The sequence below is a fragment of the Apus apus genome, chromosome 1 (assembly GCF_020740795.1).
Source record: "Apus apus isolate bApuApu2 chromosome 1, bApuApu2.pri.cur, whole genome shotgun sequence".
NCBI lineage: Eukaryota > Metazoa > Chordata > Aves > Apodiformes > Apodidae > Apus > Apus apus.
In genome coordinates this window covers 112,682,957-112,697,310 of record NC_067282.1, presented here as the reverse complement: position 1 = coordinate 112,697,310, position 14,354 = coordinate 112,682,957, and the positions used below count along the sequence as shown (strand labels likewise).

General features: G+C 40.4%; 1 protein-coding gene across 2 annotated transcripts in view; it reads right to left on the bottom strand.

Moving 5' to 3' along the window:
- VEGFD (vascular endothelial growth factor D) overlaps positions 1 to 10,746 on the bottom strand; it is a 31,825-nt gene extending 21,079 nt beyond the window's left edge. The window contains exons 1-2 of one of the 2 annotated variants that reach the window (XM_051607985.1): positions 10,514 to 10,746; positions 10,131 to 10,297 (exon numbers count right to left, since the gene is read on the bottom strand). In XM_051607985.1, the coding sequence (XP_051463945.1) occupies positions 10,131 to 10,220 (90 nt within the window). In that variant the 5' untranslated portion in view covers positions 10,221 to 10,297; positions 10,514 to 10,746. The remainder of the gene's footprint in view (positions 1 to 10,130; positions 10,298 to 10,513) is intronic. The other variant, XM_051607984.1, reaches the window with a different exon arrangement.
- Between the last annotated feature and the right edge of the window lie 3,608 nt (positions 10,747 to 14,354).

Here is a 14,354-nt window from a genome sequence, read left to right as displayed (position 1 = left end):
GGTGTCTAACTCTGCCAGATGTCTGACACATAGTAGTTTGCACTAATTTTATCATCACCCTAGTATTTCATTTCTAAGGAGAGAAAGAACATCTACTTTTCAATAGCTCAAATAAAATCAGAATTTTGATTCTCTGTCAGCTATGAACTTCTGATACACAAAGTCCCATCCCTGACTATATTTCCTCTGGAAGCATGATTGTCGATGCATTATTAGTACACAAATAAGCTTTTTTAAGATTATACTGAACATGACCACAGAGAGACAAAACAATGAGATATTTTTACTTTCTACTAATACTGTCCTCTGAAACAGATGGGCTGGTGATGGGAATTTTTAATGACTATTACAGGCTTTGCCATCATCATCAGAAGCACAAATAAAGTTTCAGGAGCATGCACTACTTCATTCCATCTTTAAAGGGTGACTGTTTAAACACATTCTTGAATCTAATACACAGAAAAAGTTTAGGCTCTCTCAGTGCACTGCCTTATTCAGACTGAACATTCACTTGATCATCACAGTTACAGCGTTAATAACTTGGAGGGACATGCTGCTTATGGGGGGGACAAGCTTAGTTCCTGTGAGGCAGAATTCCAGCTGTCACTTTTTTAAAAGGGTGCTTTCTTCAGTGAGAATTGTATTGAAAGAGTACAGATATTTTGTCCTAATGTATAACAAAAAATATTCAACTGGTCTGAATTTCTTTTTTAGGAGGTTGAAAATGGCCTCAACATTCTTTCCTGAAATATGGAGTTACTGAGGACAGTGTTACAGTTGAGAAAAATCTAGGCATCAGGAATATGTTAGTCAAAGAAGTTAGGATTTTGGGACTTGGAGGCGAAGTGCCAGGGAAGCACTTTTTGCTTTCCAAAGCCCCCTCAGAAAACTGATGTCTTGATTTGCCTACTAATATTTGCAGCTGTGCCCATTTCTACAGCATTTTCAGCAGCTGCATCAAAGGAAGACCAGCGAAAATACACATCAGACGTGCGTCACCTGGCTGCAACACCCAGACAGCTCCTTCTGCAGTGCCTGTGGAGGGTGGGGAAATGATACTCTGAGTGGAAAGCCTGAAAGTCACCTCTACCTGCATCAGTGCTTGCTTGTCCAGAAAATAAAAAAAAAATAAAGCTGAAGGGCAGGCACAGTAAAAAAAACTTTTGCTTCCCCAGAGCCCAAAGGGAACCTCTTCCCTGTCTGCCTGAAGAGTGAAAGAGTGGTGGTGGCCTTGGCCATGTGTCATCTTGGGAAGGAGCGACTATGTGATGGCACAACTTGTTCCTCAAGTCCTGTGTGTCATGGCTGCTGAAAAAGAAACTGCATAGAGCCTGGTCTTGTAAGAAGAGCAGTGTAAAATCACCAGAACACAGAAAGAAGGACTGACGGATGTGTTACATGTGGGTTTGGCAGGAGCTTCCAATAGTAACACTAATAGTTTGACCAGGGGTTTTATGAGCGGGCAGGGGACTGACAGGGAGACATTCGTCTGAGACTGTCACATTTCTCACTGATGCAGATGTGATGTTGGAGGGCTTCTATTGCTAAAACCTTGTACATCATCTAACCAAGACCAAAAAGTGGAGAAGAAGCAACTTCTAGGCTGCTCCATCTCTGATGTTCAGTGTTGTAAAAAGGTCCCTTCAGACTCCTTTCCTTGGGAGTCTCCCTCCTTGAGGTCCAGCCTTACTTCCAGTCAAGACAGGAGACTTAACTACCTGTTTCCTAAACCTAGTGGTCAAGGTGGTGACACAACAGCTTGTACTTTAGCTGGAAATGATAAGTTCTCACAAGTAAATCATATTAGCTACCTTATAGCTTCAAAAGAAGAGCCGTTTTATATTTTGAATGGCCTTTTGAACCAGAATAGGTCTTTTGTGGTGCTACAGCAAACACAAATTGGACTTCTTGCACTCTAGTGGCACGCTTACATTACCAAAACCCTTAGAGATGGGTCATTTTGGTTGCTATATTATTGGTTTAAATTAAACACAATATTCAAAGCAAAGAACTGAAAACATCAGGATTGTACATAATTTTGTGAATGCATAAATCTCAGAAAATTTCCTACTCTTTTTCATGTCCAAAGCAATCAGTGACTCTTAATTTTTTTTTAAATACCTCTCACAACTACATGCTTTCAGCCAGCTAGATCTTTACACTGAAATGCAGGATATTTTTTTTCCAGCCAGCAAATATTTTGAGAATCAACTACAACTGTCATTAAACAAATATTGCTTCTCACAACCAGGCCTTTTGGCTCTAGTAGGAAACATCCCCAGAGCTGCTGAAGTGTGATTTTGCAGGTAACAGCATTCACAGTGCATCATTTTGTTGGCAGGGGTGGCAAAGCTGGGTGGGCAGATGGAAGGAAAGGGCACCTCTACTATGGCATGGAGTTTCTTCCTGTTCAAGATCAGTCATCTACATTGAGGTTTTATCTTGAGGTGCCTCCTACAATAATCATACAAGTGGTGTTTGCTTGGTCAGTGAAAGGACAAAGATGGATTGTCACAAATGTCTGGGGTGGAAACTCATTGATATGTCCCAAATACTACTGTCACCTTTGGGAGTCTTACATTTTCTGAGCCCTTACTTGAATGCTTGCTCACATTGTCTTGCATTGCTGCAATCTTTTCAGGCAGCCATGATGCTCACTATAGAGCACATCAGGTAACACTTACTTCGTCATCCACAATGTTAGGTGCTAGTGTAACACTGTCACAGGGTACACCTGTCAAAAATAGCCTATTATATGTGTTTACAAAGAGTGTGTCCAGACTGTAGTCACTTTCTTTTCATGTTTGTCTGTTCTTTGGAAGTCACCAGGCTTTAGACACTGATTTTGGAATGTCTTAGTAACAGAGACCTGAATGAAATCAGATGACTATGTATTATTTTAGTATTTGAATTTCTTTATTATTTTTTTTAATGTGATGAAGGTTTCTTCAGTCAGTGCTTTCATTGGTTTCTGCGTTTGCCCCAAGACACTTTAATAAATGTTTTGGAAGTGTGACTAGCCAATTGGGCAGCTGAGTTTCAAAATGTCACTTCACAAAGCTAAGCCATTGCCAGTACTGAATGAACTTATGTTACCTCAATCACATGCACACATTTTCCTGGAATTGTAAGTTTTCTTAAGTAATATTTCCCTAGCAGTTCAGGAAAGTATCCTACCGTGGTTTCTGAGTCACATTGCTAATTAAAGTAAAAAGTTTTGCCTGTTTGTGTAGCACATTCTCTACATGCAACGTGACATATGATACCGTAACATGATGCAACTTTTTCGCAATTCAGCCCTACCCAAATAGAATTCCCTCCACAGCTGCACTCAAATAGTGACCATGCTGCAGTCAGTCACAATGAGTTCTCAAAACTAACCCAGCATGTTTCCCACCTGAAAGCATGGCTCAGACAAAGTCATCCTCACCTTCTGGTAGTTAAGACCGCAGCCACCCCTTTCCAAACCCATGTGACACCTCATTGGCTTACCAACATTTCACATCAGCTCTGCTCATCACACCCCTGCTGAGTGGCAAGGGGCCTAGATGGCATTCTACCACTGGCTCACCGGTCACACACTTAAGTCACATTTTGAGGGAAAATTGGAAAAAAAAAATGCAGATGAAAAATTCAAGAAGCTGAATTTTTCTTAGTGCAAGAAAACTGAAATACCTCATTCAATTGTTCTGCTAGTCATTGACACAGGAGGCCATACATAGCTCTTTCACAAGGACATAAAAAAAAAAAAAAAAAAAAAAAAGCAAATTGTGCTTGGTCTTCCCATTGGCAAATGGGGTCTCTGCACCTGTAGTGGGGCCACATAGCATTTTGTCCCCATTCCCCAAATCCAAACAAGGACTACAGAGATTTCCAGAATGGGTTAGGGAGGTAGGGAGCAGGTGGAGAAACAGATAAGGAACTGGCACTTAATGGGAGGAATAACAAATTCCTAAGAAACAAAGGTTTATTTAGGAAAGATATCATATTGAGTTTACTTCCCTGCAGCAAAATATCTTGGGTCAGTTTTTCCCCCCAGCAAAACCTGCAGGTACATTCCAAAGCCAAGCCCAAGAAAAAGCAACGGGTAATTCTGTAACTGGATTTAGTTGCCCCAAGAGAAAAGTCTAAAAGAAACACAGATACCAGTCATTAAGTTGTAACTATATTAACTATAAAAACTTGTGTACAAGATTTTTATTGGGAGTAAGAATAAATGAGTTATCACCTACAACAACTGTACCATATTAATTTTTCACAAATACTATTATGATGTCCATAGGAGATAACACAAAAGTAAACTTTACTCAGCTGTAGTCTGGAATAGGAACAGCACTGAGCAGAACAAAAATTGCAGACATAAGAGCAGAGGTCTCACAAGCCAGAGCTTGCACCAGTTTGAGGGTTTTTTCCATTTTCAACCAGGCTGTTTTTCTGTTTGCCTGCTGTGGGAGCCTACATCAGTAGCACCACGTCAGTGGTCAGAAACAAAGCAAATGTCTGTGAGGAAATAGGTATAAGTAGGCTATGTAAAGGCAGAAAGAGGCAACACTTGCTGAGCCTGAGCTGATTGCTTGCTTCAGTTGCCTTGTAACCACAAATTAACAGAAAATTGCTCCACTGCCCTCAGAACCTGCTTTCTACTTGCCTTTATTTTCACAGAGTTTCAGATGTGAGCCACAACTGATGTCAAAGTCTAATTAGCTCTGTCTTCATTTCAAACAGCTGATTAAAAGAATGAACTCTTCAATTGCTGCATCTGATTAATCTGGACAGCCTGATGTAGTTTTCAGAGCTTGCTCTGTGTTCAGATATTACAGTCCCAGATGAGATGGACAGGACTGGAACAGCAGCTGGGAGGTATTTTTTTTGCTGTTTCGCATGAATGAGAACTGCTCTTGATAAAGCAGCAGCGTGTGAGGAGTTTCCAAATTGATAAGAGCCAAGGACCGAAGCCGTGTGGTATGGCAACAATACAGATTTGTTCTCTTATCCTTCACTGTATCTTGTCAGGCAGCAGCATACAAGTCAGAACAAACTTTCCTTACAGCCCCCTGATAGCTTCCCTTTCCTGAAGGAAAGGCACAGATTATCATTTCTGCAGGAACGCAGCAAGTACATTTTCACAAATTTTTGGCTTATCATGCCTATTGGAGGCAGTAATCACAAAGGATCAAAGTGGCAGTGACAAAGCTAGGATCATAAAACACTTCTGAAAACTACAGTTTTTAAAAGTGTTTGCTAACTTTGAAAGGAAGCTGAACATGAGGATGAAAAGCCTAGTTAAAACAGAGAATTTTTTGTCTGACAGCCTTTAGAGTTGCTTTTTCTAGCTGTTGAGCTGTTTGCTGTACTTCCAGGTGTTGCCTTTGAGGAAGATAAACCATGAGACAGGTGATTTGTTAAAGATTTGTTAGAATCTCTGTTTTCTAAAAACTGAGTAACATCTGCAAGCAGTTACCAGAAAGCAGTGATCTGTCTGAAAAACAGTGTCATTTGTAATTACAGAGACAAAAGCTTGTGTCCAACTCTGCTGCTTAGGTTTCTTTCCAGAGCTCTGTGTCAGCTGTACAGACAGACAGACTGCAACTGGCTCTAGAAAGGGAAAGATGCAAAGAGCTTCCCAATTCCTTCTGTTTACAGTGTGATTGCTCTCTGGTATTTCCATACCTTCCCAGGGGCAAAGCATTCTCCGCTTAGGTGGTCCAGGGACCAAAGATCATGGGAAAGTGCTGTCTCACTCTCACCAGCAGACAGGGACTGTGCACCAGCTGTGTTTGGAAAGTGGCTTCTGCCTCTGTCCAGCTCACAGTGGCAATGCAAGATTGCTGAATCTCAGAATCACAGAATGGTTTTAGTTGGAAAGGACCTTAAAGATCACCTAGTTCCAACCCCCCTGCCATGGGCAGAGACACCTCCCACTAGACCAGGTTGCTCAAAGCCCCATCCAACCTAGCCTTGAGTACTTCCAGGGAGAGGGCATCCACAACATCCCAGAGCAACCTGTGCCAGTGTCTCACCACCCTCATATCTGTTAGAGCAATAATGACCACTCAAAGCTGTACCAGTGCTTAGTGGAGAAGTAAAAGGTTTACCTGTGGAAAAGGAGTGCATGTCATGAAACGAAGCCATGTTTACCTCCAGGACTGAGCATAACTAACCCCTCAGTCTTCTGATCAGAAAGCAGATTTCTAGTTCAGGGATACTCCACAGGCCTACCAGCTATGGGTTTCTCCCTAATGAACCAAAGGAGAGCTCACCACGGGGGGAGGATCTCTGCAAAAGGAAAATGCTGTGAGTCTGTTATAACTGGAACATTACTAGTTATCCCTTTCTCTTGCCTTCCCCCTAACAGTTTATTAATAACATAAGGGGCAGAATAGGACAGGGAGTGTTTGGTCTCAGATTCTCAGAGATTGAGACTTTGCAGCCTCATTAGAGAGACAGTTTTAGTGCCGGAAGGCAGGAGGAGGTCTGACAGATCATTGGCTTTTCTTGGCAAAAAAAGTTGCCTCGGCTCTGATGAATATAGGACATAGCTTTTTTGCACCTAATTTTAAAATTCTGGAAAAAGTAGCCTATGTCTCTCATCGCTCAAGGAGAGGAAAAACGGGTGGGGGAGAGACAGGAAAAGAGACAGCGAAGTTTGCGGTCCCGTAGCTGAAGGGTTCCAAAACATAAGGGGCTGTCAGAATGAAACTCCAACAAGGATTTTTTAAAGTGTTTCCTGGTGAAAGAAAGAAAAAAAAAAGAAAAAAAAAAGAAAAAGCATAGTCTTCAGAAAACCTATGTGGAAATCGAATTGTTGAATGAATACTTCATGTGTTATACTGGCATCCTGAACCAAGCAACTGGCGTGTGAGGCAGAGGGCTTACTGCCAACCTTGGTGTGAGGAGCCCTGCCACCCACCTGTGCAGTCCCTGCCAAAGGCTGCCCACAGCTCCCCATCCTCAGACTCTTTTCCAGTTGTTTATAACACTGGCAGAAATTAGATGTTCGGGCTAAAACTTTCCACGCCAGATGTCTGCCTCAAAACTATTTGAATAACTTTTTTGCTTTCTCTGTCAAAAAGCCTTGACCGCAGTTGAGGATGAACCTCCTTCTTTATCCATGCAAAAACATTTTCTGGCAACCTCATCTTTGCCAACATCTGGTGTTTCCCCGCTGTGGGTCACAGATGTGAAGTTTTGACACCTGAGGAAGAACCTTTGTTGGCCCAGATGTGTCTACTGATATCTGCAAAAATCCACCCAAACATAAAAACCCCTGAGAGCAACAGCAGAGACATACCAGGGCTTAGCAGATGCCCAGCAGATGGGGCCTGTGCTGATCCCACCCCATCTAGCAGTGGGTGGAAGCCACTGCAGGTCCACTGTGTTAGGGTTAATAGCTAGGGCCTGCCCTTCCTCAGATGCCGGGGTCGGACAGCCAGGGAAAGGAAGCTCTCAGGTTTGTCTGTGGAACTGGAAGGAGATGAATGCTGATGGAACAGGGGAAGACCTGGCCAAGGAGGCTGAGAGCATCTCAGGAGACCAGAACTAGAAACTGGGGTCAAGAAAAGGAAAGCTGGGAAGTCCTGACCACAAAGACAAAGTGATAAAGCAGGGATGGAGAAAGGAGCTGGGGGAGGATCATGGTCAGACACAACTGGAAAGAGTAATAATTAGGTAGGGCTGTCTCTGAAGTACTTGGACAGATCTCCTGAGGGTCTGAGCAAGAAGCAGGACATCCCCACCTAGGAAGAAGCAAGTGGGAAGGAGGTTAGCACATGGAGAGCATGAACAGGAGCCCAGTAGGGAAACCAAGACCTTGAGTTCTGGAGGCGAGGAAACAGCTCAAATTCTACGACTGGAACAGGCCAGGAATGGAGAAAGGAAGGAGGAATTGGGCCTGACTGGCAGGGGACAACCAGCCTTGGTGTGCACATGGAGAGACGGTGTTTCTGAAGGGCTGGGAAAAGCCAAGCAAAATGGAGATAATTGTTGAATCGTGGTGGTGTGTACTTAACTTTTTTTATCATCCACAACATTAATAGGATATTTGTAGAAAGGGGTTAAGAGAGTATTTAAATCCTTATCATCCAGAAACTCTGTTTCATGTGTCCTGACTGATACTACCTTACGGTATAAACCATCAACAGGTTTAAAACTTCAGGTGTCCTGGGCAGAGCTCAGCTACTTTAACTCATATAATGGGGGGAGAGGAGGTTGCTGGTGGTTAACCCTCCTTGGGTCTCATTAATTGCATATTACTTGCATCCTGACCATGTGGTTTTTATCCAGGCAACACTGCCATTGATCTTAAAGAACCCTTAAAAAATAAGGAATGGTAGGTGAATGCAATACATCATTTCTGTATTCTGCAGATTCAATTTAAGGTGCAAGCAGTAAGAATAGGTATTGCCTTGTATAACTTTAAGCACTGTAACATGAAGGACTTTTTGTGAGAGGTATTCCCATGCATAAACACACAAAAGCCCATAAGTCATACATATCACATGCTAAAAGAACCCAGAAATTTAACCTTGTAAAATATTAAAAGAAAAATCCATGTAAAACTTTGAAAGAAATATAATAAACAGCTTAGCCAAAAACCCTCTGTCTACACAGAAAGGGCCAGAACAAGTGGAAAACCAGTCTTTTCCCGTGGCAATCAGTAACCAAAGCATATGAAATGCAGCCCTTGTTAGTGTGATCTACATGGTATCTTCAGGATAGCCTTGGAAACTAACAGTGAATTATTATTACGTACAGTACTCTGTGGCTAGACTGGCTTATTGAGAGTGGTGGGCAAATTAGTGGGAAACAATTACAGATGTACATATGTTGGATGGACAGTGATATCACAGTGAATAACTGTCCACATGGATATGGTTTCAAAATTTAATTAAAAGACTGACTATGTGTTCACAACTATGCTGAATAAACTTGTGTGCCATCTGAGGACAGAATAACCATCACTCCTAGTTATACAGTGGTTAGTATTCTATATTAGAAAGCACTTTCTGGTTTAAATAAAGTGATTCCTGCATGTAAGAAACAAGTGAATTGCCATGCAGTTCATAAAGGTAATGTATACAATACTGATTACTCTGGTCCTAATGCATCCAGAGCTGAGGTTGTAAATTAAAAGCCTGTGAATGGTGAGCAGGCAAAGGGGTTAGTCATTAGTCATCCTGGGGCACACATCGCTCACCACTGCTAACTCCTTGTGCTGGCAGCAACAGGCTGCAATTAAGCACAGAACTTAGCATTTCTTTTCTAAAACACTGCATGCAGTGCAGTTCACAGACTAGTGTGTGGTCATCTCTTGCAAGCAGGAAGCTTTCTGAACTGAAAACAAATGTATTAGCTTGTTTTGCTCTGCTAGTGAAAAACAAATAATTTGTTCTGGACCACACACCGAATTAATCATTTTTGGACACACTGTACATGTAGAAACTGGTTCCAGGTTTTGCTCTGATTTTTCTAAATGGTTGTCCTGGATTTTCTCACATTGTTGCAGAAAGACAGATCTGAAAAAAATCCTACTCTCAAGGTGAGGCTTCAGTTTAAATTTTGTTGCATGTATTTTATTCAGAAGAAATATTAATTTGCAGGCAATATGGTCTATTATTATTGGTTGCTGCTTATTTTAAAGTCCTGGATAATATCTCCTAATAAAATAAAAGAAAAACTTTCCTCTGATTTCTGGCAAAGAAGTGAACAGCTGATGAACATGTGTTTTTAGAGGAAAATTTTCAATACCAGGATAATAATTACTGCAATTCTAAATACCTGAAGTAAAAAAAAGTGTATTTAAAAAATATTCTAAAGTCTCTGACTTGTATTTTTGTTTATATTTTGCTTTTGTTTATAATTACTGACACTAAAAGTTGAATTTAAGAACGAAGTATACAACAAGTACTTAATAATAACTAGTAAAGGCATAAAAGATTAAAAAGCTATCTGGATTTAACTTCTTTATAGATTATCTTTCCTCCGTGGCTGCTAAACATCTGTGCAACTAAACCATCACAGAAAAATCCCATGCACCCAAACAGCAAAAATACCACCACCTCGCGCCTTTAAATATGTGTAATTCTGGCAATTTAGGTTATTAAGAATGACAGTAAATAAAGATCACTTACCTTCACAGATCCATTCTCATAGTCAGATCCTTGCAGCAGATGTAGAAAAGAAACTATGAAAATATTCACAGTTGCCCACGGTTTGTACATTCTGATGTTTAAAACCCACAGGTTACTACGCAGTCGTCGTCATACAGCTAGAGGTGTCTGTTTCAAAATGCATTTCTCTATCAGCAATACAGAAAAAAAAAAAGCTCCCAGAAATTCTCTTATAAACTCACAAAGGATTCCCACATACGAGAGTAAATATCTGGCTCTTTGCTGCTCAAAATACTCATAAGTTAATCTAGAAAATGTTATTTCTTAGAGCAGATTTTAGACACACTTGAAACAAAATCATGATAAGGGTTTAAATAGATATATATCTGTATGTATACACATACATGCTCACAAGTGATCAGGTATGAATTCCAGTTACTGAAGTTAATATATCTTCCATCAAGGCACAAAGAGGCATTCAAAATCCATCTGTGGTCCAGAAAATGTAAGAAATCTGCTCAATTCTGTGTTCCGTGTTACAGCAGCCTTTTAAGATGGTAGTGTAATGGCCAATGTTTTGAGCTCAAGAGCTGTAATCCAACTCTGTATTAAAACTTTTTTCACAACCTTCATGGAAGCTTGCAGAAGCATGTGTCTTAAATCTGATACAGACTTTGGCAGTAACACAGTCAAATTTTGGCTCTAATCCCGTTTTGTCCCTACCAATAGCATAGCAGTTTTTAAACTAACTGATGCAATCTAGACTCCTATTATTTTAAAGAAGATTACCTGAAACATGAGACTTCAGCCCCCATTCTTACACTGGACACATATTTTAAGCTAATTATTTAAAAAAAAAAAAAAAAAAGAGGGAGGGAAAGAAAAAGGGAAAGACTGACTTTCTTTAATGTGTTCTGTCTGATGTGGCATAGGGTTTTCTGAGCACATTTTAAAAAGAAAGTTTAAAAGTTACCTTTTACAACAAATAAGATTTTGATATTTTTAATGCAAGCTCATGAAGCTCCAGTTATTAAAGGAAAAAATATTTTTTTGTTCCAACAAAACACAATCACTATTCCTGCTTCAGGATGTTCATGTGTGTTCTCTGTATATTTCCACAGTTTAAAACCAAAATGGAGATTTAACATTTAACATTGTAACATAGACAAAGTTTCCAATAATTACATGTGTTGAATCTACCTTGCTTTAGTAATATAATATATTGTATTCAGGGGAGCAGTCCCGCTCTCACATACAGAATCAGACGCTAAAGTTAATATAAAACAGACACGTTCCTAAGATTTCAGAGCACTGGTGTCCTACCTCTGACTTCTAAGCAGTAGCTGTCTTAAATACAAGTCATGCTTCTGTAACTATCATTAGCTTGTATAATTTCTTCTTAAGTGTTCATTGCAACTGAACATTGGAGACAAAATTATTTGAATCCAGACTCTCCAGCCGTTGTCAGTTAACTGAGCCATTACGTTTTAAAATCATATGTGTAACTCCATTATTTTTTATCTTAATCTTTTGCCACTTGCTCCGTGAAATTCCCCCTTTTTTCTAGCTGGTGGCTTCCTCCCCCACATAGCCCACACTAGTTTGTACAAGGACAGCTGAATTGGGTGTGAAGAAGCTCCTCTCCCTGTGTACCTGCATCTCTCCCTGGTTCCTTCCCCACAGCCAGGCTGCCAGTGATATTCACACAGTTTCACAGGTCCCACTCTACAAGGGATGTTGTAATGTAGTTTACCATTAAAATACCTTAACTATTTCATTAATTGCTTTAATTTAACATATTATTTAATGCTTACATGCAGTCATTTTGACCTCATTTAAGTCTCCATTTCCTTCCTGATATTAATACCCTTGCAGGAAATGAAAGCCTGCTAAACTAGATGAATACTCCTCAGCCTCAGATGCACTGCTTAAGCATAAAGGATCAAACAAAAAGTAACCACTATACTCCCAGGACTGCATGATAATAACTTTCTATTGACCTGTGGTTAGCTGGAGGGATGCACCTGGCCATCAGCTTCTCTCATTTATGGGATCATTATTTGAAACACAAAACCCAGCTTCAGAAAATGAGCAAGACGCAATACGTGCCCTCATGCCCTAAAGCCTGGTGAGTGGGAAACTTCTATAGCCTGTCTCCAGCACAGTTCAGGGATGAGCTGCTCTGTTACCCTGGCAGGGCTGCTGCAAAACTTCACCAGCCAGCTGAGGCATCTGGAGCAAGCCATCCCTTTGAAGACCAGCTGGGCTGCTTCCGTCCTTCTTACAGGCATCACCTCTCCACTGCATAAGTTGGCAGAAGCAAGGGAAAGCCCAGGAGAGGCACCAGGGTTTTTAAGAACCAGCTATGGAATTTCTTCCATCAGCCTAGTGGGTGTTTAACTGCTTACACGAAGCAAAACATCCTCAATGAGACTGAGAACATCTGTGGTGGTATGTTCTGCAAATTAGCAAGGAAGGCACATTTCTCAGAACAAGAGCATGGCTCAGGTCTCTGCTCTAAATTGAGAAGGAGAGCATTTCAAACCCAAGGGTCTCACATCCTCAGCTTCACCATGAGAGTGGTGATTTCCTTTCTGCCCTTATGAGACCCATAAATCATACTTATGGGACTCTTAGCAATCTAACACTAGAAAATCAAGGCTGTTCTGGAAATGTTGCAGGGAAACACCTCTGTAATATTTTGTGTGTGTATTACTTATCACTGTTACTTACCAAATTCAACTCTGAATTACAAATACATCTGGAAGGACCAAACTTGCATCCTTCTCAAAGCAAACAATTCATCACAAAAAAATTCACCCATCTCTGGCTTCATTGGTTTTTCTGGCAGAAAGGCTGCACTGACTGTCAGGCACTGAGTCCAACTCAATTTCAAGAGCAAGTTAGATGCTACAGGTGGAAGACTAAAAGTACTTAGTCTCTCTCTTAGGACTCAGACACAAAGGCTAGCAAAGAAGGAAAAAAAATGTTTTCTTTACTGCAGAGGAATTTAAATCTAGCTCAAAGTAATTAATGAAAGCAAAGGCAAGACAAGATAAATCACTTGACAGGACAGCAGAGCAACCCTGATGATGGATTTTTGGGAAATAGCATTTTCACCACCTGTGCCATTGTTCCCATCCTTTTCCCTATTGCTCTTGTCTCTCTCCTCCAATTCAGGATATGAATCAGTGCTCCCTCCAGCATCATCAGCCCTGCTACTCACACAACTTTCTTATGACTTTTCCTGCCTACTGCTGCACTGGGAACAATTGAAATACCTTTGTGCAGGATCTCATAACTATGTTGAGATCATACTGCAGACTGCATGCAACAGCAGTGAACAGCCTTTCTGTCTGACCTCCTAGGACTATGCCCTCTGTTTTCATTTAATATATGAACACAAGTTCAGAAATCTCACATTCTAGTTTCTTGTTTTCTCTCATTTTCATAGTGTAGAACCGACTGCTTAGTTCTGTATAGGGCCCAGATTTGTATTTCTTTTAAAATGTAACACCGTAAAAAAGTACTTAAACAAAATTGATGTAACTATTTACATGATTCTACCTTTGTAGCTGAATAAGCACCTTCATTGACATCAACAAAGCTAAATGAACTGAGAATTCAAACATTTATGACACCTTTGAGTGAGCAGCTAATAGATTAATGTAGTGATAATGAGTCAGCTCTTTGCAAGAAGAGCTCAAAAATTTAGTTGTCTGTTTCAAATATTGAGCAACACTGGTGTCTCAAATGGATGAACAATACAGATGAAAATAAGTTTAGATCTATTTATCTGCAAAGATTATGTATATTTTTTTAAATAATGTTTAAGCCTCTAAGTCTTTATTCCAAAGTAACAGTCTCACATACATAGCCCAGAAACCCTAATTCACTGATTCCCATACTCTGCTTTTGTGATGGAAGAGAATATATATAATCCCAGAACTCAGTAGATGTTCCTAAGAACAGATTAATAATACTTTCTTGGAACTTTCCACTAATTTTCAAGACAGAATATGCGGGTCAAGTGCAGCTTAATTGCCAGAACTGCTTATCATGATTCATTGCAAGTTCAATACTTGGGCTTCTGAGCAAATAAAGAGAAAAAAAGCCAGTACAGATGACTACAACACCAAAAACAGCACCATTTTTTAACTTATACATATCTGGCATGCATACACACCCAAGGAACAGAAGAACTCCTTGACAATGTCAAACAAGTCATATTCTTCAAGATGAAAT